Raw genomic sequence first — 27,500 nt, 5'->3', positions numbered from 1 at the left:
AGCGCAGCTCCCATCACCTCTTCAATAGCACTGATGTCCTTATTGAGCTTGACTACCAGAGGGTCATAGTCCATGCTGGCCACATTCGCCACAATGGCATAATTGCCCTGTTTGGCCAGCGGGATCAGATAGTGGAAACAGTGCACTCTGATGGGGGACAAAGACAGACAGAGATGGATTACATGAAGAGAAAAACAGAACAAGAAGAGGAGAGGTATGTTTGGGTTGGCCTGCATATGCTTGTTTGAAAAGCCAGACAGACCATTAGACATACGTCTCATCACATGGGAGACGACCGTTTGTTCATGTGTGTTAAGTGTTCAGTAAGTCTTTTGCCTATTTAGTTGGTGTATAGTGTCCATGTAACTGTAGTTTACAGGACAGTCACACAGATTGGTCTTCACAGAGGAAAGAAACTAACAGGATCTGTGCCTATTCTGAATAGTGTTATAAATTGCAAATTAAATTGAAATGAGCTCAGTAAAAAGGATGGAGAGATGGAGTAAAAAAAAACAACAGATCTCTCCATTCTTGTGTCTTTTTTCTGGGATGACTGGAGCAACCACTGAAAAAATACGCACACAGCATGACCTCTGTAATGGACGTCTCCCAGTCATACCTACATCAGATGCACATAAAAGCAGCCCAGGCCTCACCAGCCCATTTAAAACCTATGAGCCCAAACCGCACAACTCTGAAAACCATAAAGCCCACATCCTATCTTCATCCGTTTTTTCTTTCATGGCTTAATTCACCCTCAAACGCTGTCTGGGGAAATCTACTTTATGGAGAGACAGAGTCAATAGTGCGTAGTCCAAACCCCCCCTCCTCTCCTCCCTAAACCTGAGGGTAGTTATTGTTTCCAAATCATAAACAGTATCACATGTACTAAACAACATTTCTCGACAAATCTTAGCAGTGGGAGGATGGAAATAGTAAGGGTGAGGAGAAAGACCATTACGGCAGGATGAAGAAGGGCTATGAATTCACTGAGCTCTCAGTCAGACATGCAGGGTCGTTTAACAAAGGGACATTCACACTGACTAACTTTACTGCCTAAAGGACAGGACGTTTTGCTGAATTGGATAGACAGTATTAGAAGAGAAAAAGACTGGGTGAGGATTAATATGGAACGTACTGTGTAATGTTCAGTTCCCGGAATGAGGAGAAAGGGTTGGACCTACCGAACCTCCAGGTGCAGCACCAGTAGACAACGATCAGCAATGTCCTGAAAGGATCTGCAAAGATCAGACAGAGTCTGCAAAATCTGCTCCCGACTGCGCGTGCTCTCACTGCTAACCTGGGCGTCGGAGCCTGGAGATACATCTACACACACACACACACACACACACACACACACACATGTGCACGCACACACACACACACACACACATGTGCACGCACACACACACACACACACATGTGCACGCACGCACACACACACACACACACACACACACACGTGCACGCACACACACACGCGCGCGCAAGCATGCACACACACACGCGCGCGCAAGCATGCACACACACGCACACAGAGGGAGTTCATTAAGACAAGATCACATAAAAATGCACACATACACACAAATGCATACACATTTAATTAAAACTGGAAATAGAGTCACAAAAATAGCATTCAGAGCTGCACACAAGTAAATGCTATGATGCTACTAGAGGTGGCAGTGTGTTTGTATTTCTGTGTGTGTGTGTGTGCTGCAACTCAGTAAGACCCATACAGCCATACCACTGTTTGCGTGTGTGTGTGTGAATGTCAGTAAAGTCAGGTTGGTCTATGTAAATCAATGACCGCAAACTATCCTAAATCAGAGCATATGAAACAGGGACAGACTCATATAGTCCCACATGTGTCACTCTGGAACAGAGACGCATGTGGATGAGGACAGAATTTTTAATAGAGCCGTGTGTGTGTGTGTGTGTGTGTGTGTGTCTGTGAGAGAGAGTGGGAGAGAGAGAGAGAGAGAGAGAGAGAGAGTGTGACCCAATGGGCGATCGATGGGGCAGGAAGAATGCTGATAGGGGTTGACTCTGCCGTAATTCTGTGCAGCTTTCTTTCTGACCTCGTGAAAGTCAAACACACACAAACGTACACACACACACACGCACGTACGTACACACACTCCTGCCTTAGGATAAAGAGAGGTGAGCAATGCAGCAGAGCCTGAACAAGGCACAAATGAACTAGTCTAATAGGTGTACACAAACTCAATGATGTATTTATCCAAACCAACAAAAAGAACCCCTAATCAGTTCTATAAATGAAATGCCCGATACATTTGACCCTGGTCTAACCGGATGTGTTTTTCATACAGATTTGACTAATGTAGAGACTGTACAGACAAATCTTTGAAATATTCTGTCAGGATTTTGGACTTGAGTTCTCCTCAGACAGTGATGGGCACAGCTCCCTAATTAGCCCTGGAAAGACACACTCACACGGAGGAACAGAGCAAACTAGCATCTGTCAGAACAGCGAACACACACCACACATCTGACAAAACCAAGGAACACACTTTTTAACACAAGCTTAAATAAAACATAAAACAGGGAAGAAAAGAGATAAATTTCTCTCATTCGCGTGTCCTGTGTGCGGCATCTGTGTGTGTCTGTGTGTGTGCTTTTTAATGAACTTTCTCTCAGTAAGTAAATGGACAGGGTCTGAAAGTGGCCAGGGCAGGTTAGTAAAAGACATGCACATGTTTGCACTGGTTTGATTAAAGACATCGCAGACTGGAAAAGCAAATGAAGTCATGATGAGTCTTTGGTTAAATTTAACAGTTATGCACACAGAGGAAAAAGGTCTCTATACTACACAGGTCACCTTAAACTGATAGTCTTCAGTTCTAGGCTGCTTTAATATATGTTTCGTCATTGTAATCAGTTAGGCCCTTCATCCATTTCAGTGGCTACAGCTCAATAGCGTAGTATGCCAAAGAATACTCAGGGACAGACATCTCGCTGTCTGATCAACAGGGAACCGTCACATGCCCTTATGTGGAAGCCTGGGGTTCCAGATGTGACCTGTACAAGCAGGGGACTATTATGTGCCTCAATTTTATTGTCATCTGATGTTGCTGACATAAGAGTATTTTTTTTTAATTCTTTCGGACCGTGTGGTGGAGAACAAATCTGTCTCATCACCATTAATTAGGTTATTAGAAGGAACTGTTTGATATTGATGGATACTGGGTGACTTCTGGCATACTGATGTTTGATTATATATAGGAAGTCTATGGAATAAGCCACCACAGTGTAACCTTGACTTGGCTGCAGACACTGAGTGAAAAAAAACCTGAGAATGTCCCACTGTCTCAGCTCCTCTAAACAAACCTATACCCATCTGAGCACAGAGTCAAATAATGCTACATGTCTCCCAGCGCTTCCTTCACGACATTCATAAAAAGCTCCCAGAGGATAATGCTACAAGTACATTTCACCCAGACTTATGAGATCATGTGTTTACAAAACAAATGATTGCACACTGCATATAGGATACAGGATTGTAATATACGCATACAGTTTATATAATCCAATATTAGAGTAAAAATGTTCATTGCTCCGTGTGCCAGTCTATGCAGAAAACTACAGTGGGGAAAAAAATGTTCCCAAAACTTTTAAATGTTTTCTTCTTCAAATACTTCAAAAAAGTTTTGTCCGCTATTTTTAACCCCGGCTACTCTCCCTTAAAATGTAGATGTAATAACAAGCATTGCAACAATTAGCAAACAAATAAATTAGCAAATAAATAAATATTCATTGTGTGCTGGTGGGAAGAGAATACAATTTGACAGGGGCAGTGTATTTTAATTACTCCTACGTGCTTCTGGAGTTTTCATCAAAACGAGCATGTTTTGTCAGCGTGGAGGAGAACCGCTGCGTCTGTCCAGTTCTGTTATTTTAGTTTAGTTGAAATGCAAACCCTTCACATTCTCCAAAACTCATACTGTGACAGCTGCAGAGAAGAACTAGGAAATGAGAACAACCACTAATTAACCCCTGAACTAATGATGCCTATTTTGTGTGTAAAAGTCTGTATATTTTTAAATGTGTTCGTTTTGGTATCTGTCTGTCATTCTGTGCGTGGGCACATACTGGTATGTGTATATATGTATTCTCTGACTCTGCGGATATTTCTGGGTTTCTATGTGTGTGTGTGTGTGTGTGTGTGTATCTGTATGGCTCTGTGTGTCTGGATTTCAGCCTACGTCTAAGTTTGCGACTGTGTATGTCTCTGTGTGTGTGTGTGTCTTTGCGTGCCTGTTGTCAGGAACCCTGGCTGCTCTGCTGAAAGTCTCCATGTGAAAGACCACCTACAGAGAGCCCCCATCAGGGTGTCTGGGAGCACGGGCCCTGTTACTCGTCCCCCCTCCCCTCACAAATCACCTCTCAGCCTGTCCGGCTTTGATGATGCGATCAAGGCGGCACCGCATGGGGCAGCCAATTTAGCTTGCCGAACAGACTGCTAGCGACGGAACGCACATTCCTTCTGACTGACGGCTTTCTCTCTCCCTTCCTCTCTTAAAGTCTTTTTTTGTGTGTGTTGTGTTTGTGTGTGCGTGAGTCCTCGTGTTGAGTTTATCCAATTATTTTCAAAACCTATCTCAGCAAACTGGCTGTTTGGTGCCATCTGTGGAAGGGTGGCACCAACACAAGAGAGAGAAGCCGAGGAGATCAGTCATTCAGCGACTCAGTATAAACTTTCTCATCAGTCCATTAAATCAATGAAAAGAGGCCAAAATACAGCAGCTCCTCTGCAATCCTTCCAAAACAAAGAGCAAAATTTCCCAAGCACCTGTTCCTTCACTTAAAAAAAAGAAAGAAAGAAAGAAAGAAAGAAAGAAACTGAAATTGTACAGAAGGGGCTTTGACCTCTAGCAAGGCTCAGGCAGAGTGTTACTGCTTCCTGGAGCAGACTGAGCATGCTTCTAAATAATGCATGCAATTGGCCGAGAGCGTTAATTATTCGGGCCCTAGTAACAAGAGAGACATCTGCACGGGGAGAAAGAGAGTTCTGTCTGCCACTGACCTTTAACCTTTTCTTTCACTAGTCTGAGATAGAGTGTTTGTGTGGGTGCAAACCAGCTTACAGCCCCGAGGACATGCTGTACAAGACAGTAAAAAGATGTCTGTGACTGCGTGTGCATGCACACACCTCATGCAAATATGGCTCGGCATATCTGAGAGAAATGGGCATCTACTGGCGATGGTCAAGTCAAAACTCCCCCTCTCTTGTTGAGACTACACTAGAGGCTACAAACATTGCAAATACTGAATATTTTTGCAGATGAGACAACTAGATCTCAAGAGGCATCAAACATGGGAATAGGTCTAAAGGTCCCTAGGAACAGTACAGTTCTGTTCTTAATTAAAAAGAAAAGTGTCTGAGAACGTGGTCCCAGACTGTCATTTGATGTGCTCTGTGGTGAGGATGCTAAGATACCTCTGGCCATCAGACACCAGACCTGAGTCACGATGTCCTTTAAACAAGGACAGAACTTTCCCCAGATAAGGGCAAGAAAGCTAGGAGGCCGAAAACAAAAACAAACAAAAGAGAGGACAGACTGAAGAAAAAAAAAAATCGATGAATGATAAAGAAACACACAAATATGCACATGCGCATACGCATACACACACACACACACACACACACACACATACACACACAGCTGTCCCTTGCAGGATGGTGCTCTGAGCTCAGGTAAATATTGTCACAGGGGATTAGGTGTCCAGCAAGCTGCCCAGATGGGCGATAAGGCAGCCAATCACAATCCATGCCTATTTTTGAGCAAACAGCGGGGACGGAGGGAGCCGACAGGCATGCCACGTAGAAGTCCTCCTTTTTTCCCTGCCTGTGTGTTGAATCAAATTAAGATTAAGATTGTAAGATTAAATTAAGATTCAACAGCACCGTGGCTAAACAGACAAAGAGCAAGCTTCTGTTAATCAGATAAATCTAATCGCAGGCACAGTTGTGCATGAGTGTTTGTGCAAGCAGAAATGGAAGGGGATAGTTAATGAGCAAGGTCATTTCCACCATATGAACTCATTCCTTGGACACCTGGTCGTAAAACAACTGGATAACGTCCTCTGTTCCACTAATCCAAAGCTATTGCTTTGTAAAATCTCTGGCCATACTAATCAATAATTTGGCTGACATACAAACACATGTATGTCTTGCATGCCTGTTCCCTATTTGCAGAGAGAATATTGTGAATTCAAAAACCACTTAAAATGTACCACTTGACTACCTCACTCAGTTGATTGTGCGTTTCTGGCTGAAGACAGTGTGAACTCCCTCTGTATCTGTGTGCATGCGTGTCTCTCTCTCTCGCTCTCTCTCTCTCTCTCAAGGTCGTCCATGAGAGAGGCTCCAGCACTCCAAAGATCAGTGTGTTGCAGTTGGAACCCCACTAATCCGGCCCACATTACACTGGCTAACGTGTATTAAGTCTAGAAGACAAGGGAGGGAGAAAATGACTTGTTCATACCTGACTGGCTCTGTAATATAAAATCCAATTTGGGGAAGGGGGGAGAGAGAGAAAAGGAGAGAGAGTGGGGAAAAGATAAGGGATTCCGTCGGTGACAGTCCCATCAGCTTGGCAAACACTAAATAATGAACAATACGGAGGCTGTCCCGCCACGATAAAACACTCCATTACTGCCACGACTAAGAATTAATGATAATTATGCCACGTCCTCAGCCACGTTCTTATTGAATTTTTATCTAGCTCCTCTGGTTCCCCAGTCTGTGAAGCAGTCTTTAGCCCCCCCCTCCACTCCCAAAAGAAATAATAATAGTAAGAAAAACGTAATTTACCATTTGCAAAACGAGAAAGTTCACGAGGGTCACAGCAAAACTTTCATTGATGTCGAATACATGAAGCCGTTTCCCCATCAATGAACGGAGAGAATGTTTTAGCTCTCTCGGTGAGAGTGATTAGAAATAAGAACGTTTACTAGTATCGCACAAACATGGCAAAGCAATAACACAAACATGTTAGGTAGCCAAACGTGAACAATAAACTAACATTTACCACACAGGAAACATTATAACTGCACTTCCTGGGTGAGCTGATGCGTGATCTATCACTATGTCATAAAACCACTGTAAATAGTTCATTAGGGTAGATCAGTGTGTTTTTGTCAATATGAAAACATCTTTTCTCAAATAAATAAGACAAACTTATCATATTTACTTTGTATATTTCTGGTATGAGCAAATAGAGAACTTAAATGTCTCCTACTTCTCATGTGGAATGATTGATGTGACGGCTTTAGACAGAGCTTGATTTGTTGGTGCAGCATTGAACCTCACCGCAAAAACCTGGAGACTATGACACTGTAGCACTGTATGTATGTGTCAAACGGGATTCTGATCATGCCCTGCCTTAAACCGAGACACGTAACGAGTTCAAACACAAGGCCGTGTTGACTCAGCAGTTTGTCTGGGCGTGTGGCTGTTGGGTACTCACTGGAGCTGTGGGGCAGGCTGGAGAAGAAGCCTTTGAGTCTGCCTGCCAGCCATTCCATGCTCTCCTGTAGGTTGGCCAGGGCCTTCAGATCGCTAACATCACGTAGAATCTCATTCTGAGGGATCAGCTTGTCTCCTAGGTTACCTGTCAGCACCTCCGACTCCTTCGCAAAGGCAGCCCTGAGGAGGAGACAGAAAGCGAGACAGACAGAGACAAAACATCAGAGACACATTATCACATAGTCTGGCTGTGTGAGGAAAACATGATGAGAATGTATGATGAAGCAACCATTAGTGCACACCCATTTGCTAACTAAGACCTGTGGTTTCTTATCAGTACCAAAAAGTTATTCAGTGGTAGTTTACTTAGCCAGGAATAGTTTATAAGAGACCGAGCTATAAAAATGCTAAAAGCCTATGAATGTATGAACATTAATAATTCTTATATGATCACCAAGAAAGGTTATTTCAGGTACAGAACCAGGGTAAAAGAGACAAGAAAGTTTTGAAGAATTCTATAATGGACAAAGATGTTCCAGTAGGAGAAGAGGGGCCAGAGGAGTAGAGGAATGATGTAGACAGGGAGGAGAGAGGAGGGAGGAGACAAGGACTCAGCGAGAGGAGACTATAATAACAATCACACGCTCCTCTGAACACAAGATGGCTGGCACAGTCTCGAAGCTGGAGCAAGGCCAAATGTCCACATCAATATCAACATGCATTTAAATGAGCTCTCCCAGCATGCACTTCACCTGCTCCATTGCTCCTTTCTCTTTCCCTTTTTTTCATTCTTTTCTTTATTTTCCCCTCCTGTCCATTGATACTCTTTCTTTTGCTTTGGATCAAAATGCAAGACATTAGCCAGTGATTACACAAAGTAACATAGGGTTTGCAGACATGCATGATGGGAGCTGCAGTTCACAGAAATGTTGTAAAGTAAGTCAAGTAAGTCTGTGATAGCTTTTTTCGAAGCCTACATTCATGCAGGATTCTATTACCTCTCTCTGTATACTACGGCACAGAGAACATTACAGGGTGAGTGAAAAACAACATTAAACTATAAGAAGTGTGTGCCTTACGATTAATCAAGCCTATGAAAGCCATACTTGGTCATGAAAAAAGCTTTGGTTGCTCTGCGATGAATAGCACAAAATTACGATGACATCTGCTTCAGCACGGAAAATGGGGCCCAAAAAGAGAAGCCCATACACTGTGAAAGGGAGACTGCATTAACTGTGTTCAGTGTCAGTGGGAAAGGCATGTGCTGAAACTCCTACTGCACCTATAAAGAGGGCAGAAGCATTTGGACAATAAAATTCCTTCTCAGCACTGTGTGTTTAGACCCCCCCCCCAAAAAAACTGCTCAAACAGATAAACCTCTCTGGCCAGCATAACCAGTTCATTTATTTGCTTTACAATTCCAGGCCATCAAATCCTCTCCCAAAGGAGAGAAAAGTTTGAAAGCAATTTTGATAAGAATACCCACCCCCGACTCTTTCCCTCTCCTCCCTCCCTTTCTTTCTTACTCTCCTTTTCTCAGACTGATTCTCTTCAGGCCACAATCTCTGCTTTTCTTCTAACTCTGTCCTATTCAGTTTAAGTGTGTGTGTGTGTCTGTGTGTGTGTCTGTGTGTAATTGTGTAGCAAGAGATAGAAAAAAAAAAGAAACAGCCAACTCAAAAGGATACAGAGTGATCTGTTCACAGTATTTGTTCCAACTCCAAATGGCCTGTTCTGAGAGATTACAGTAACCATATCTCTTCCCTGGGTGTGATGTCTTTATATTTAAAAAAAAAAAAAAAAAGTTCACTGAGAACAAGCACACTAAGATACCGATTGAGCCGAAATGACTTCCTTTTCACTAGAAGATTGGAAAAACTGAAGTGGCGTCAACAGGAGGAGGGGGAGCAGAGAATGTGTGTTCATGTGTTTATGAATGTGAGAATCACACCAACCGAGTGTGTTCATCTCTATCTGTGGGTATGCAGAATATATGCATGTTTTTCTCTGGGTCTAAATTAAACTCAGGATTCGCTTTTTGGTCTCTTTGTCTTCATCTCTATGTAAATCTTTGTATGGTGGTGTATATTCCTATTTCTGTATGTATGCATACACTTTACATACATCTTTCCATGTTCTGCATTTAAAAATCTGCTACTAGTCCAGTGACCTGTGTGTGTGTGTGTGTGTGTGTGTGTGTGTGTGGGGGGGGGGGGGGGGGGGGGGGGGGCATTTCTTGACACACATACTTGGTGGCAGGAGTGTCAGTCAGAGTGTGACATGGGCTATGCAGCAAACTTAAAGAAAACTTAAGTGTGGCAAAAATTTTGCATCAGTTGGAGCAAACAATAGGCTAGCCACTTCCAGAAAGTGCAAGAGAGAAATAAGGGACCCAGGCTCAAGCACAAGCACATTACCTTTGTCTCAGTTAATGCTGACATACCAACCAGAGCCAGGACACCACTGCTGGAGCTGTTGGCATGGTTCATTAACTCCATTCACATCTTAGAGTTATGGGGTATGTTTGAGATGATGTTTGTAACATTCAGTAAGCAAAACAGTGTTATACTAACAACTTGTTTGTGTATTCAGTCATCTTATTATTCAGTCATATCCATTCAATCAGTATTGTGGTCATGCAGAATGTAGCATTTGTCAGCTTGCATTAGTCAAAAGATTATGAAATATGCTTATTCAGGAGGCACTGAAAACTTTTGTTTATAAGGCTATATACCCTCATCTATTACTAAATATGACACACTTTAAACAAGACAGTCACTTAGGCTGAACCATTTTGGAAACTTGGGACTTAACTCATAACTCATGACCAACAACTTTAGACGTGACTTTACTCATCCCTCAGAGACCTCAGACTTTACTCAGACTTTACTCAGACTTTACTCAGACTTGAGCTCAAAGACCTCAAACTTGACACAAACCCAAGGTCAACCACCTGTGAACAACTCTGGTATAGAAATCAGCAGCCGGAGTATTTGGACCTCTGTAATGTGTCATTTTCTAGATTCTGATACAAATAAAGAATTAAAATCTGTGAGAGGTACACAGTCCTAATTTCAATGTGATTACTCGTTCATATCAACTGTAAGGGTGCAGGTTACTCACTGGGTTATTTACAATGAGCATCCTCTTTCACCTGTCTGTTTGTTTGTTTTTTTTGTCTTAGGGTGTTTCTTTACGTGTGCATATGCACTAACCGTGTGAAGTCCTCTTCATCCTCTCTCTTCTGTCTGACCTGCCTGGGCTGGGCCATGTTGGCCCAGTTAGGAAGAGACTGCAGGAGACGACTAATATCTTCATCCTTAGCCCAGGAAGCACTGATGGTCAGCTTCTCCTCACATTGGACAATACCCCTGCCACACAAACACACAAAAACACAAGGTGTCTACACAAAACCACACAACCAGCGTACACTAACTAAATAAATAAATAAATAAATAAATAAATAAGAAATTCTGTGATGTCTTTGAGACATCGATGAGATGTAATATTGTAGGAGACAGTTTTAAGATGTCTGAAATGTCGTGACACAGACACACTAATAGGGTTTGTTCAACAGGGCAATTTCCCTGCAATATTGAGGTGAGTGCTGCAAAAGAATTGATCCCAACAGTGAGGGAGAGTGAGAGAGACAGCAAGAGAGAGGGAGAGAGAGAGAGAGAGGGGGAGGAAGAGAGAGAGAGAAAGAGGGAGGAAGAGAGAGAGAGAGAGAGAGAGAGAGAGAGAGAAATGCTTAGCTGATTGAAGCCATATCTGAGCTCTTTCTTTCAGCTTCATATCAATTTTTCCTTTCAGAAAAAAGCATGTTAGTGCCTTCTCTATCTGAAGTTCCATTAGAAGACTTGAATCCCTATCTAAGAATGAGACATCAAATCCACTGAGACACACACAAGTCAAAAACAGGCTTAGCTGGGCTCTATGGAGAGGGTGACGACAATAGAGGGAGTGATTATTGATCCTGTCTGCACCTCTGTGCTTGAGAGCATGTGTCAGTGTGGTTGACATTGTCCCCTGTTGGTATGATAGCATGTCTTTCTGCATGCTCGCTCTCTCTGTGATGTGTTTCAGAAAAATGCCTATGAGAGCAGGTTGCAGGAACATGTGTGTGCTGTGTGAGGAAATAGCTGGTTTGGCACTTTCTACCCATGAGTGCATCTCTTGAAGGCTCCCTTGTGTGAGAACACACAGACACAGACACACAAACATACATACACAACCACATGCAGACATACATATGCACATGTTTTACCTGTAAGCAGTGTTGCAAATTTCCTTGTACTCTTTGAGTTTGTCACACACCATCTCCAGGAACTGGTTAGAGTAAGCACTGAGGTCTTGCATCAGACTCATCAGATCTTGAATGGACTTTTCCACAACGACGGTGCTCTGTAGAAACAGCAACATCAACACCATAAACAACAGAACAACAACAAACACAGCAGCATAAACAATGAGCACATCCAAGTTGTCAGCATCATCATAACACAGCTCATAAAGAAAGGATGGAAAGAGAGAGGGAGAGAGCTGAAATAAACAATGCAGTCTGGATAAACTGGTGGTACAGACTCCTGGCAGACCAATCCACCTTTTTTATGTCTGTGAAATTCCCATTTAGATAGGTTGTGAACAAGAATATTGCTTTTCAAACAAAAAACATTGTCTGAAATATTACTGCCTGGCAATTTAGCCAGTTAGATGGAGGAATTACAAGTGTCTTGGTGCAAATCTGGGCTACCAAAAAGTCACCCTGGACGATCAGAGTCGGAAAGTTTGTGCCCCAAATGACATGTATGTGAAATTCTGATGTATCTATCCTTGACAGTATATTCTATTAAAAAAAAAAAAAAAGTCTAGGAAAATATGAGGCAAACAATCTATTACCAAAGATCCAAAGTAAGGATTGGTACATAGACTGCACACACCCTGTATCTGCTATGCACTCTCACTAGCCCACTGCCTGGAAATACTGCCCACGCTTCCAGTACATTATTATCCTGCATACAAAGACGTCTGACGCCAGTGAAAGAAAACCAAATCGAAACGCTATTCAGTGGTCATAACTGGAGCCAGACTCTTCTGCTGAATAGGCATCAGGGAATATCCAGACGACCGCACAGTGACAGCTCTTTACAATGCGTGTGAGCATGTGTGTTTGCGATGGAGAGGGAGAGACTACGGTTGCCAAGGTGCTAAGATAGCAGTCATTACAGATTAGCCACAGGAGCGTAACTAATAGACAAAACACAGCATGGCAACCGCTGTTAGTGAGGAGAACGATGACCTAGCTACAAGAAAATAAAGAGAGCGATTTAAAGTGATGACTCCAAAAGTCAAGTATGGTCAGTCATTTATCTTTTGTGTCCCCATGAATGACAGTGAGCTTAAAGTACCGGTTTTCCTCCATCACATCATATACACAGGTGTCTTAACCAGTACAGAGGAGAAAACATCTGGACAGTGATCACAACAAGAAGAGAGGTCTCTGCAACAAAAGCTGTTTGCAGTTGTGAAATAACAACTATGAGCTAATGTCCTTATTTTTTTTTTGTTAAATATCATTAATGTCTCAACATTAAATAGAATTTTGAAGAAACAAGAATCGCAAGGATGAGAATTCCTTGAAATCTGTTTAACCGGGAAGTATGCCTGCTGTCATCTTCTGTCTCTCAGACACTGTTTATATTTGTATTGAATCACCCCTTCGGCTATAGGCCTTTGTGTCCGAGGCGCTGGCCTTAGCGAGCGTTAAGTATTGCTTTGGTCATCAAGACAAAGGCGTTAGCTGCCTTAGCATTAATATGAAGCTTAATCTTGGTGAAGGTCCTCGTACAGGAAGCATTAACATTAGCATAGTTTATGGTCAAGGTTCTGGTGGTAGTCCATGAAAAAGAAGCACGATGTTAGAGTAGCATTAGCAACACTGACAGTGACAGCAGCTGTGGAGTTAGCTAGCATAGAGCATCTCCCTTTCCGTACATGAGGATCCTCTCAACCTGCCCTCCGGATAGGGAGAGACGACACACTCCACACACACCAGGAGGCAGAATTACCCTGAGCAAGGAACACTGATTACCACTCTCTTTCAGAGATGATGAGCTGAGTGTTAATATATGTATCAGCGCATTCCTATTTCTGTCTCAGTCCATGTCCCAGCAGCTGGTTGGGTGGAGTAATGATCTGTGACACCCACCGACCCACCGTCTCCATCGGAACAGAGGTGACAGGAAACTTCACGCCAGCCTGCTCCAACAAAAGACCCCACCGATCCCCCGAGAAGCAAGACTGGAGATGCATAAATCAGTGGGAGACCCCCCTGGTTCATCAGAGTGGTGCCTGAGCATTTTTTTTATGACTTCAGTTCCAACTTTTGTGTTCGAGTGATGAGAGTGGCCACATCTATTTGAGTGGCCATATCTGAGGCATTTTGCTAGGACATCTCAATGCCTTTAAATCAGCTGATAACAAAAAAAGGAAAACAATCAAGCGCAACACTCATTTTCCTCAGCCCGTCTATCCCCAAATGTGTTTGGATAGGCATCTCTCTCTTTGTCACATAATTGAAACTAAATATTTCTGCGTATAAACAGTGGCTTTGAGCTCCATTACTCAAGTAACAAATGCTCCAGTGTGCTGCGCCCCTTGTCTAATTCTGCTCATTTAACATAGCCATTCGTCTTACCCCCAGAAATCATTAAAAAGTAATCAAGCTGCAGATTGAGAGTGTGAGACAGAGAGCGATGGGGGACTGCAAGAGAGAGAGGGAGAGAGAGAGATAGAAAAAAAAAGACGAAGAGAAAATAAGAGAGGAATAGCGGGGCTCTATTTGTCCTGTCAAATGACAGATGTCTCCGTCTTCCTTAAATGTCACACCGTGAAGAGTTAAGTCCACGAAACCTCCTTCCCACTTCCTCTCCTCCGCTGACATGTTCTTTCTGTCCATTCTTCCAGGGGAGGTGAGCAAACATTAAGAGCCCTTTTAATGCATAAACATCCCAGATTGTCTACGGTAGAAATGTGTCCTGCTTCAAACTTTTAGCGACTTTTGGCTCGGAGCTAGTGTTGGCTAATGGCTAAAGGCTTTAACAGCAATAAATTACCAGAAATTAGTTGAACGCCATGTGAGTAATAGGGCTCTACCTGTGAGAGCTAATGAAAGCTCAGACAAGAGAACACGGTCTTCACAGGCTTCAGTCTAAAAATGCCGCATGGCCCATAGATTCCAGCAGCAAAGTCGTCATAGAAACTCAAGTGCTGTTGGTAATAGCAGTAATTACAGCTGTGAAACTCCCAAATAGGTGTAAAAAGCAGGAGTTATTCTGAAGAAGTGGCATAGTGTGAAAACCAAAGTGGCTTTCAAGGTCCTCTGCACAGTAATGCTACAGTGTGTACCTCTGCAAAGAGGAAACTGATTTTAAGGGAGGGGGGGGGGGGGGGGGGGAATGAAAAAGCAAGAAATGGATATCAAAGATCAAGCCAGTCTATGCTGTTATATTAAAACTTTGGACAGTCAATCGAAGATTAACATCTACACTGCTGCCTCATACCGCATGTTTTCTGTTTGTAACTGTGTTTGTTTGTGCATAAGTTAATGAAGTTGTAATGCAATATCTGTGTGCTCAAGTATGTCAATTTCAAATTACCCTTCCTGCCCATTCTGTGTGTGTGTGTGTGTGTGTGTGCGTGTAGGATGTTGAGGGAGGTTCAGTCTCACCCCAGTAATGGGTCAGGGACTTTCCCCATTAATCCAAACTTGGTACCAATGCATGGAGAGGGCAGAGTGTTTAACCCTGTCTGTTCCGCTGCATCACACAAATAAGAACATGTGACCACCGCTCAGTCCTTGTCTCTCGCTCTCCCCCTCACACAAACAAACACAGATCCGTCCACACACCCTCCGGGGTAAAGGAAGGTAACGCACGAGTAGGATGGCATCTGACAGTCCATTCATCAACGTCAGCGTGACCGCTTGCCCCGGAGACTCGCTCAACAACACAACGACACATGCCAACAGCAGCTCTGTAGCTCAACCACACTAGGACCGCACAACATCTGCCACAGTGAGAGAGCATTGAAAAATAGAATTTAACCACCAAAACACACACATACACACAGACACTACCTAGCACATTCATGGTGTATGCATTTATGTAATTGAGAAATCAAATCAAACATACAGGCCAAAGATGCACAAACAGGCACAAACAGTAGCAGTGCTTTAAATCCTCCAGGTCCAGGACCAGGACTGGGCATGTTGAACGCTGCCAACATGAGAGCCTCTACTCTGTTCAGCTGGTAACTCTGTGTGTGTGTGTGTGTGTGTCTTCACATATACACACACGCCTTTATCCAAGAGACACTTCAGCTAGAACATTGTATATAATATATAATTATATAATTTTAAGGGTGTAATGGTGCAGCCTGTTGAGCTCTCATCACGTTACTAATGTAACAAAACTCATTTTTCATTTCACAGTTAACACTATAACACATGTAAATCATGAAATTATTAATTTATTTAAAGTTAAATCAAGCTGTATATTTTGAGTTAGGGGTGTAACGGTACAAATATTTGGTGCAGGATATTCGGTTCGGTGTGATCCGAGTGAATATAGTCTAGATAACAACACACGTTATGTGCATAACTTTTTTATGCTCTGATGGTCAGTCGACCGAAACGTCAGTGAATAAAGTGATACTGGACAAGATACAGTGTGCCTTCTCTCCTACAATTCTGTTTGCAAAACTGCAATTAAAAACTCAGTTTCCTCTCCGATTCCATAACGGCGCCATGACTTAGCAACTGAATTAGCACATGTTCAATGACGAAACCTCCTAAGTATGACGACCGCAAAGCCAGAGCTTGAGGACCTTCCCGTATCGTTCAGGTTCTCTGTTTGGGAACATTTCGGTTTTCCAGTGAACTACAGTGGCAATGGGCAAAGACAAGTGGTGAGACGAAGGCAGCGTGCCGGCATTTTTATACTGAAATCGGGTATGTTGCTGGCAGTACGTCGAACATGATCTCATTTGAGACGGCAATATCCAAATATGAAGATCGAGTATTATTACTCATTTGAGACAGCATCATCCAAATGTGAATGTTAATGGTACAAAGAAAAAACAGAGTGGAGAGCAAACTGGAAATTGTGGCCACTTTGCCAAGTTTATAAGTAAATTCATATTAAATGAAAGGAAATTGTTTTGCATGTCTTTTTTCACTGTACCGAAACCGTACTGAACTGTTACTTTGGCGTATCGTTACACCCCTAATACGTATATATGCGCGTGTGTGTGTGTGTGAGAGAGAGAGAGAGAGAGAGAGATGGGTTTGGTTAAACCATCATTAACATGGGTGTGCCTATCTGTATTAGCATATTGATGAATGTAGGCTTGGCCTCAATAATGAATGTTATTGTTAATAGTGCTGTTTCTTTAACAAATGGGGCTAGAGGTGCTGGCGTGTCTACATCCATCTCTCAGGGATCCAAACGTCACACTCCAAGCAGTCTCGTAGTGTCATCCTGCAGCCACCCAGTCCACGCACAGGCTGGTCTCCTCCCTTTGATGTTTAAACATGCCCCCACCACCCCACCCCACCCCCAAAAGGACCCATACGGAGTTAATGGAGCAGAGAGAGGAACACACATCAGCCACAGAAGGCAATGATATCCGCATTAACATAATGAGATGGATGTTTTGGGTGGACACACACACACACACACACACACACACAAAAAGCATACACAGAGGGAAAGCAACCTCACCCAACTCTCTTGTGTTACAATAATTCAAAGTCTGCATAATTCTTCAATTTCTAGCCAAAGGTACCCAAGCTAGAACTTCATAATGAGTCTCCTGCCGAAGCTACTGTTTCTCAACCAAACTACAGTGTTCAGATAATGAATGGCAGCTCTACTGGCAGCAATTTAAGTTGTTCCTCCTCCAAAGGCAAAGATTAGTATGATTCTCTGACCCTTCATTGTATTATCTTTTCTACCTTACTATATTACCTGACAAGAAACCATCAGAACCTCAGGCTGCATGAGAGTCAGTTGGATTAGCATGTCAAAGCCGTTTGGCTCTGTGGCCTGGACCTGCCTAAATTAAGAGCGGGCCGAAGGAGGTGCAGCATGTGTGGGGGAGATAATCAGGAGAAGGTGCGGATTCTTTTAGGGCCTCCAGGTGGTGAGCAGACTTTGCCAACTGCTCTGGCCCATTTAAAGGCCAGGGGAGAGAGAGAGAGAGTGCTGTGAGCAATGGCAGAAAAGAGAAATGGAGAGAAAGAAAACTTGGAATGTTTGAGGGTGCCTGTGGTAGTCAGTGCTTGCAGTCTTCACACAGCAAATATGCGATAAGAGGTGAAACACACTAAATTTGTCATATTTCATATAGATTTTCACTATTGTGCAGACTTGTTCACTAATGTCCCCTTTGATGATTTGAAGACCGAAATTCTGGAAGAGGAATCATTTTCAAGTTCAAAATCAGAACAAAGGAATAAACGGTGAAGATTTGGAAATAAAACAATTAAATCTTTAGTTTTAAATTACATTTCCCAAAATCTCCTAAACGTGCATTTTTAATTGCACAGATCATTTCACAGTATGGAATCACGTAGCACGCATTTATTTTACAATATTTACATATTTACAATCACAATTTACTGTTTCCACCTAATGACACTCAAGGGTTAAGAGCTTCAATTATTTAAGAACACTGTTTTGTCATTGTTCCCCAGTCTGAAAGAGCAACCCTGATGGCACAATCACCGACTTCAAAATACTACTGAAGATGGGTATTGTTCCATGATTGGCTGTTGTTGTTTCCGTAGCAATAAGAAGCCCTTAATAAAGGCCCAAGCTGTGTGTTTCTGGCACTGGGGGCCGTCCTCTCCTAATGGAGCCAATCAGCAGGGAGGCGACACATGCACGACTCATACTGCTCCACCAACAAAAAGGTCAGCTTCATTAGTTCAACTCAAGATGTGTGTGTGTGTGTGTGTGTGTATGTGTGTGTGCACGCGCTTGTGTCTGCCTGTCTATGCGACTGTGCGGCAGCCGGCACACACACAGAGTGTGATTAAAAAGGTCAGCTTCATTAGCGGACCACTGATGGCAGGAGCGTGTCTGTATTTCAGCATCGGTCCTAACTGAATGACATTGACAAATAGAAATCACGTCCTTCCGTCTCTCTCTCTCACTCTTTAAAAGAAATATGCAAAAATGCCACAAGAGACAGCAAAGAGCTGAAACTCAGTGGTTCACTGGCAGGACTTGCTGGCTGAAAAGGGGGGAGTGTGCTGCCTCCTCTGGATTGTAGATGTCCAGGCTCCTGTCACTATTATGGTGGACCTAGTGGAATGTAAAGGGGATGTGGGTGTGGGGGTACTGGAAGATTTATGGAGTCGATCTCCCATAGCCGGCAGAGTGCCCCCCCCCCTCGGATACGTTTCTAATTAAATGAATCAATCAGAAAATGCAGGTGCTGCAGATACCATCACGGACTGAGGTCCAGTACTGCTGCTGCTACGACTGCCTGTACTCCTCCGCTTCACTGATCGTCTGGCCAGGGGTGGTGGAGGTGGAGGGTAGGGGTAATAGGCTTGTGTAAGAGACTGTGTGTCTGTATGTGTGTAAAGCACAGTGTGAATGGCCACTCTGCTGATATGAGGTCTTATCACCCCCACATGGGACTGGGTTGGACTGTAGCTCTAAGCGTGCATTAGGACTTGGAATATCCACTTGGATGCACACACAGACACCGAAATGTACACTTCCATTCAGTGTGTCGGCGAGTTTCAACAAGGAGCTTAAAGTCAAGTAAAATCCTGTTGAACTGACAGAGAATGGGAACAGAGAAAGTGAGAAGCATCGCATCTGATAGCAAACAAAAAACCCACAGGGGTTAGGTTTAAAATGCCAAGATTCCTCAAGGAAACCAACATACACTTGCTGATATGGTCTGTCTATTTGCCTAAAAGGTTGAATGCGAGGTATATGACTTACATTTTGCCTTTTCAACAGAATACTGGCTATTTTCTACAGAGAAAGTTACTCATCTGCTGTAAATACGTACACTGGCAAATCCCTCTTCCTACCATTCTTCTCATCTGTATCTAACATTAACATTTACCATCTGGCCATTCCGAATTCCACCTGTCTTAAACAAAAGCAGACAAAAAAGACCATTTACCAGAAAGAATTACTGACAATTCTTCTGTGGCAGCTCAAATGCTGATAAAATTAAGAAAATAAATAGAATGCTTGAAAATGCTTTTGTCCTTTTCAAGTGTGTACACATATGCATGTGTTTGTGTGTCGATCATCCATGTAAGCTAGTGAGCAATTCAATCACTTTAATCAGGGTTTTTCTTATTATCACTCGAGAATGATTTGATTGTTTTACCCAGTTTTGGCACGACTTGCAGAGTCGCCCATTGCTTCTCTTCACCTGCCACTGTACCCACCACTCCACAGGGATGTGGGACATGTGGAGGCCAACACTATGTCCAAGACTGACGCCAGCAGTCACTGGCATCCAGTCACAATGGGTGTGCCCAGCCTAGCTGACCCACCAATGACATGGCTAACTGTGCTCTTATTGAGGTTTTACCCTGCAACGTAAGCACTGGGGTGCACAGCGATTAATGCCACCCAAGCCCTGACTTAAGATGGAACTTGTCTTAATTTAATTATGTCAAGTACTAAAAAAAATAAAGTGTCGGAAGCAGAATGTTGAACTGGGGGGAGGGTAAAGCAGTGTCGTAAAGCAGAGAGGGCGTTGAAGTTGCAGCTGTTAAAGAGTTCCTCCTGCGGTTTTTTGAGTGGAAACAGGGGAGGTGGAGAGAGTGTTTAATGTTGTGAGTCTGTGAGGATCCTTTCTTCCAGCCAAGCATGACTTCTCATAAAGCACCTGTCATAAAACACTCCAGCTCACACGCAGCAGTTCTTTTTACACCGCGGAATAACGTTACCGTAAGCATCATTTCACTTGTCCGCCGAGACAACACTGGAGTGCTGAGGTCATGCACAATATGGAGAAACTCCACACACCTCATTAATAGCATTAACTTGGCTCCACCCATAGTGCTTTGTTAACCACTCTAAAGAGAGACTAATTTGAATTATTATCCTCTCCGCAGTTTCCACACAAGGACAAATGTTCACAGGTATTCAAAGGTTAGAATGCAATTTTTCAATTAATTTAAAGCACAGTCAACTGGGACTGTATTAACCTTAGAGAAAAATGTGATTGGAAAGCCTTGGCAGCGATAAACCTGAGCAGAGACAGGCTGAGACGCTGATGGAAGATCAAAATAAGAGGTAGTGCAGCCTCTCTGCAGTGATAGAACGGTGCTGTCAGAATGCAGTGAGCTCTTCCTCCATGGACAGCATAATGATAGGGTAGTGTTGTAGTGACCAGACCATGCAAGAGCTGGAAATCTGCATCTGATAACATCATAAATGCCTTTAGCCACAGTAAACGTGGCAAATCTTTTGGCAACCACTGACTGATAAAAGTCAGCGCTGTGTTGCCATATATATCATCTAAGAGATTGGAGCTGCTGCTGTAGCAACTGCAGTTTGTTGATACTGGAGACAGTGACATCAAAAGCATGGATAGCATTACTAGGGACAAAGAGATTCTCCCTCTCGCCTATTCACGTCTTGCTACATTAGGCAAGAAAAACACCCTCCACAAGGAAAACTGAATTGAACTGTCCCCAAATCACACTAGATGTTTTGTTCAATGTTGTGCCCTTTATTGAAAATCTATACCTTAAATACCAGAGTTATTTTAACTTTAGGTCTAGGAGCACAGAACAGTGCTAGAAGTTGGTGTCATTCCAAATTAATGCTAAATTCCAAATGGGAATTGTTAAACATATGAAACAGGTAACATGATTAATACACTAGGAACCTTCCCATTTTGTCACCACATTCCTCTTGTACAAATATCCAGAGCAACTAATACACTCTTGTATGTTGAGAAGTCATGGTTACCAAGCTGGAGCCACAATGTCTCTAAACAATGTCTCTAATCTACTCTAAGAAGAAGAATCTGTGATTCTTCCAGTCTGCAAATCAGAACACAGTGATGGTATAGTACTGTCAGTACACAGTGATGGTATAGTGCCGTCAGTACACAGTGATGGTGTAGTACTGTCAGTACACAGTGATGGTATAGTGCTGTCAGTACACAGTGATGGTGTAGTACAGTCAGTACACAGTGATGATGTAGTACAGTCAGTACACAGTGATGGTATAGTGTCGTCAGTACACAGTGATGGTGTAGTACTGTCAGTACACAGTGATGGTGTAGTACTGTCAGTACACAGTGATGGCGTAGTACTGTTAATACACAGAGATGGTGTAGTACTGTCAGTACACAGTGATGGTATAGTGCTGTCAGTATACAGTAATGGTGCAGTACTATGAGTACACAGTAATGGTGTAGTACTGTCAGTACACAGTGATGGTATAGTGCCGTCAGTACACAGTGATGGTGTAGTACTGTCAGTACACAGTGAGGGTGTAGTACAGTCAGTACACAGTGATGGTATAGTGCCGTCAGTACACAGTGATGATGTAGTGCCGTCAGTACACAGTGATGGTATAGTGCCGTCAGTACACAGTGATGGTATAGTGCCGTCAGTACACAGTGATGGTGTAGTACAGTCAGTACACAGTGATGGTGTAGTACAGTCAGTATACAGTGATGGTGTAGTACTGTCAGTACACAGTGATGGTATAGTGTCGTCAGTACACAGTGATGGTATAGTGTCGTCAGTACACAGTGATGGTGCAGTACTATGAGTACACAGTAATGGTGTAGTACTGTCAGTACACAGTGATGGTGCAGTACTATGAGTACACAGTAATGGTGTAGTACCGTCAGTACACAGTGATGGTGTAGTACTGTCAGTACACAGTGATGGTGCAGTACTATGAGTACACAGTGATGGTGTAGTACTGTCAGTACACAGTGATGGTGTAGTACTGTCAGTACACAGTGATGGTATAGTGCTGTCAGTACACAGTGATGGTGTAGTACTGTCAGTACACAGTGATGGTGCAGTACTATGAGTACACAGTAATGGTGTAGTACTGTCAGTACACAGTGATGGTGTAGTACTATGAGTACACAGTGATGGTGTAGTACTGTCAGTACACAATGATGGTGTAGTACTGTCAGTATACAGTGATGGTGTAGTACTATGAGTACACAGTGATGGTGCAGTACTATGCCACTGTGACACTCTGAAAACAGTTGGGAATGGATGCGCCGACAAACAGTTACTCATACACTCACTCTCCTACACACACTTGTATGATCTATCTTATCACAAAATCTTTGACATGTCTCTCAAAATCAGCACCAAAACCCTCAAAAGACCAACAAAACCTTAATACTTAAATTTAAACTCCTGTCATGGTGACTCAGAACATTTGAGAGGCTGCATGCCGCTTAAGACTGATAACCATTTTGCGATGGTACTCTGCCATACCACCTCCGTTTTTGTGGGCAAGAGCCTAGTTTCACTTCAGGTTGGCCAATGTCTGTCCCTGCTGCTGCTACCTGAGTTCTGAGGCCTCGTTTTTTCTTTTAGTCCTACTCTCGGTATGGTCCCAGCTTCTCTCTTGTTAGGTCTGACTCTGCCCTTTAAAGCCTGAAGTCTTTCTTCCCAATTGTATTGCAAACAAATACACACACGCACGCGCACACACACATGCATACACACACACAGGCTGGCTGGGCCATGCTGGGCATGCGACATGCCGGCTGGCAGATGAGGAGCTGAGGCCTCTTTGATTGGGGTAATTAAAAAAAGAGGGGAAAAAAGAGAGGCCCAAACAAAGAGAGTGTTTTTATGGAGCTCCCGCTATCTAGAGAGAAGCTCATTAGCCCAGCAGGGTAATTAGCAAGATGCTGTGGTCCTCGTTAAGGAGAAGTCATAATCGTAAACAAATGACAGCACACTCCAGGCAACGTCCCCTTCTGTACTGAACTGCCACTGTTCATAAGCGAGAGAACTGTTTGTATCTGAGCACACAGATACACCGACCTATGCACATGTGCGTGCGCGCGCGCACACGCACACACACGCACACACACACACACACGTCAAAGTCCATACAGACCCACACATGTGCACACACCTGCCCATGTGGACATGCATGCGCGCACACACACATGCATGCACGCACACACATGCACGCGCGCACACACACATGCACGTGCACGCACACTCACACACACACACACACACACAGTTAAGCTAAATGAGGATAAATCAAGGTGGCAGGAGTGCTTAAATAGACTCCACTTCCCACAAGACCTTTTGTCCTTTATCCAATCAGAGCACTTAGCATGCCAAGTTCACCCATGCAAATTCTGGATGGCCCTTGAACTGTCTTGGAGCCCAATGTAGTATAGCTCTAATTGAGAGGATACGCACTGTTAGCAGGTGTAAATACAAACACAAACACACACACACGGATGAGAGCACTGCTCAGAGTATAGACTGTGTCTGTTCCATTTTTGGTAGGAACTAAGTAGAGTGAATGGACAATGAAATAAAAACACTATTTTAGACTTTTAGAGCTAAAACAAGAACAAAAGTGAAACATCTGAGGTACAGTTTCAAAAATCCACAAACATTGTCCTCTTTAGTTTTTACCATACTACTGTTGGATGTGTTCATGAGATGTTGTAACAGGCACAGAAAGGCAGCATGAGAGTGAGTAACTGTGTGTGTGTGTGTGTGTGTGCGCCTGTGTGTGAGTGGGTACGTGTGCTGACCTGCATCTAAAGACCTCGAACTAAATGTCCTCCTAAAAAGGAAAGCGTTTATGTTGTTTCTGCCGATGAAAGCAGTAAGAAATTGGAGGGTGGGACTGAAGCATGTCATACCGTGAGTGCTATATAACCCTTAATGGTGAAGGCCAGAGCAGTGAAGATTAAACACAATATCAGCTGCAATTACCATCCAACACAGCATACCCAGAGGTTGCCTTTAACCCCATACTGACACTGATGAGGTGTGGTGATGGAGAGACAATAAAATTACAGTCTCCCAAGACCCAAATGATACTCTAGCCACTGACAGTGGAAACCCAGTAGGACAGAGAGAGAGAGAGAGAGAGAGAAAGGGAGAGAGAAAGAAAGAGTGAAAAGACATAGAATACCTGCAGGAGAGGTCGTTGTACACCCAAGTTTTTCATGGTGTCTGCGCTGGCCAGTATCTTAAGTGGGTCGGACACTTTGGTGACGCCCTCGATGTCTTTGTTGATCTCTGTGCGGACCTGGTGGAGGAACAGGTCATTGATGTAATAGGTGAGGAAGGTGCGGAGTTGGCACTGCTTCGCCTGACCTGGCCCCATATTCTGCTCAATCTCCTGAATGAACCTAAACAGACAGAGAGAGAAACTGATTGAGGAAAATACTACACCAACATATTGCCACAGTGCCATAGCAACATTCTTTTAAACATTTAAAAAAATCACTGTAACATTATTACATAACTATCATACCACAACTGAAACATTTAGAAAAGCTTTGAAGGAAGCACTCATTGTTTCTGCTACCGAGACACTCATTACAAATACGTAAAGTACCAGATATCAGTGACAACTACATAAAACCAAATATGATGCATGTCTACAGTAAGTACTTTTTTTATCATCTTATCCCTCTTCAAAAGAAAGGAAGACACACCATGATAAAGGGGTATGTAAGAACCCAGAGGACAGTGAGTGACGTGGGTTGCTGTATATAGGGAGTATTGTAGGAAGATGGGAAGGCATTGTGAGTGTGGAGGCAGGGACAGGCTGTCTTTTATAAAGAGACAGAGAAGACCGTAGATCAGCCAAAGCTACTGACTGATCACCCCGTGTATGGAACTCCACCTTAGCCTCCTGCTTAAACTGCTCTACTCAGCACTGCACAAGCAATTAGTCTGAGATCTGTGTGCATGTGTGGACATGTGTATCCATTACACATAAGACAGACAGTTTAGATGCTTTAGCACTATATACACTATATACTATATAGCACTATCTATATACACAACAACGTTTTGATCCAATCAGTGCTTTAAAAGGAAAGAAAAAAAGAAAAATTGAACCTCATCAAAAACATGGCACTTTCAGTTTATGATGTTACATTGTCAGGACCTGATCATGCCACCTGGGTCATTGTCTCAAAGTGCCAATCACAATGGGCATTGGCACAGACCAGCTTACGCAAACTGCTCGTCTGATAAGAGCTGAATAATTACAAAGAATACACAAGTGTGATGGATTTGATCTGTACAGATAACCATCTAATCAACACTCTAGAACCAAACCATGGCACACTATCTCTCTCTCTCAAAAAAAATCTGCACACCATAACACTAGCACTATACAATTATTCAACAAGCAGAACATATACAATCACACAAGCATCTATCATCCACCCAATCTCATGTACTGAGTCACTCGACACTAGTTAATATGATCCCTAACAGCATCCTGTGAGTACAGAGTTTGCTTCAAAAGCTCTAACTAATCCTTCATGGTTTAATGAGTGAGAAAGAGAACAAGTTCATCTGCATTCCCTCCTGACAATGATATATCTTCCATCGCACCCTCCATCAAAAGTATCCATAGCAGATGGTAAGAATTATGACTCGATCTGTCTCTGTCTCAACCTCTATCAGTCTCTCTCTCTCTCTCATTCTATCCCCCTTTCTCATTCTCTCTGGCTCTCTCAACAGCATCACAGCTCTCAGTTATCATTTCACAGACATAAATCTCTATGATCACTTTCATTAGGAGGTAAATATGTGGCAAAGGCTGCCATAAACGCCCGTTGGCTCTTCTGCTAATCGAGTTTCTCTGCTGGTTCGCTGAACAAGCCGTGAGGCTTCTGCGAGCATGGCCACGGAGACGGCAATGATAGAAACATTTGCCGGTGGACATGCCGTCGAAAAGAAAGAGCAAAAAGCCATAAACAATGTGGATACTGTTACTACTGGATACACACACGCGCGCGCGCGCGCACGCACACACACACGCAAAGTTTCAATGTGATTAATTTGACTGCAGTGCAGTCTCCAATAGCAACAAGGACGCATGCTGCTCTTTATACAGAAAGGGTAGCAATTAGATGCACACAGCATTGACACAGTGATTGCATACACACAAGCTTGTAAGGCGACCACACGCTCCTCATTCAAAGCAGATAATTACTCTACTATCAAGGCAAATCCAAAAGTGGACATTTGCAAGAAAACACAAGTCTATTCAGGCTCTTACTTCATTAAAAAGCACTTTAAGGTCACTCATTTTCAGAATGACTCCTCAGAACTTCACTTAGTCATCTGAGGCTGCTTCTTCACGGTGCTGGTGTGACAAACTTTTATGATTAGCTATGTACTCAAACACTGCGTTGATTATTGCTTTCCTGCTGCATCCCCTTGTTGAATGTTTTAAGCTCATTGTACATTTTAAACTGAGAATGTTCTGTACGCGGTGTCTGTCATGATGTAAGTCCTTCCAAAAATAAAAAAATAAGCCAGTCTGGATGAGATTATTTTCTAGATAAATGAAGAGGTCTACACTGTCATGCCTATGGATAACAGTTGTAAATGACATTGTGACTGTTGCACAAAGTCCTGACTGTAGATGGAGAAGAAGGATGGGGTGGGTGGAGGTGAGAGTCGGCTGTGGATCAGTTAGTCATCAGTGCACAAACCACTGCATCACTCCTTAGAATGACAACATTAAACAAACAAAAAGAACAACAACAAAAAAAACTTAAGAGAAGCAGTCAGTGAGAAAGAACTCAACGCCTGGGACAGTGAAGACACATTCCACAGAATGTCGTTACGTCTGGATTTCTCACTTTACCTGAGTGATATCACATTGTGCTTCAGTCACAACGCGGCTTTTAAGTTTATTGAATGTAACTCTGGCATTTCGGATGTGCCCGGCTACAGCTCTACCGA

At 43.1% G+C, this 27,500-nt stretch overlaps 1 protein-coding gene across 1 annotated transcript in view; it reads right to left on the bottom strand.

The window, feature by feature from the left end:
• The window catches only part of exoc4 (exocyst complex component 4), a 93,074-nt gene that overhangs the window by 8,691 nt on the left and 56,883 nt on the right, over positions 1 to 27,500 (bottom strand). The window contains exons 11-16 of the mRNA XM_030776730.1: positions 24,697 to 24,916; positions 11,757 to 11,893; positions 10,705 to 10,860; positions 7,491 to 7,669; positions 1,185 to 1,326; positions 1 to 147 (exon numbers count right to left, since the gene is read on the bottom strand). The exon at positions 1 to 147 is cut by the window's left edge and continues 32 nt beyond it. Coding sequence (XP_030632590.1) covers positions 1 to 147; positions 1,185 to 1,326; positions 7,491 to 7,669; positions 10,705 to 10,860; positions 11,757 to 11,893; positions 24,697 to 24,916 — 981 coding nt within the window. The remainder of the gene's footprint in view (positions 148 to 1,184; positions 1,327 to 7,490; positions 7,670 to 10,704; positions 10,861 to 11,756; positions 11,894 to 24,696; positions 24,917 to 27,500) is intronic.

Source organism: Chanos chanos, chromosome 1 (genome assembly GCF_902362185.1).
Source record: "Chanos chanos chromosome 1, fChaCha1.1, whole genome shotgun sequence".
In the NCBI taxonomy this organism is placed as follows: Eukaryota; Metazoa; Chordata; class Actinopteri; order Gonorynchiformes; family Chanidae; genus Chanos; species Chanos chanos.
Note: the sequence above shows the minus strand (reverse complement) of the source record. Positions and strands in the feature narration are given on the sequence as shown.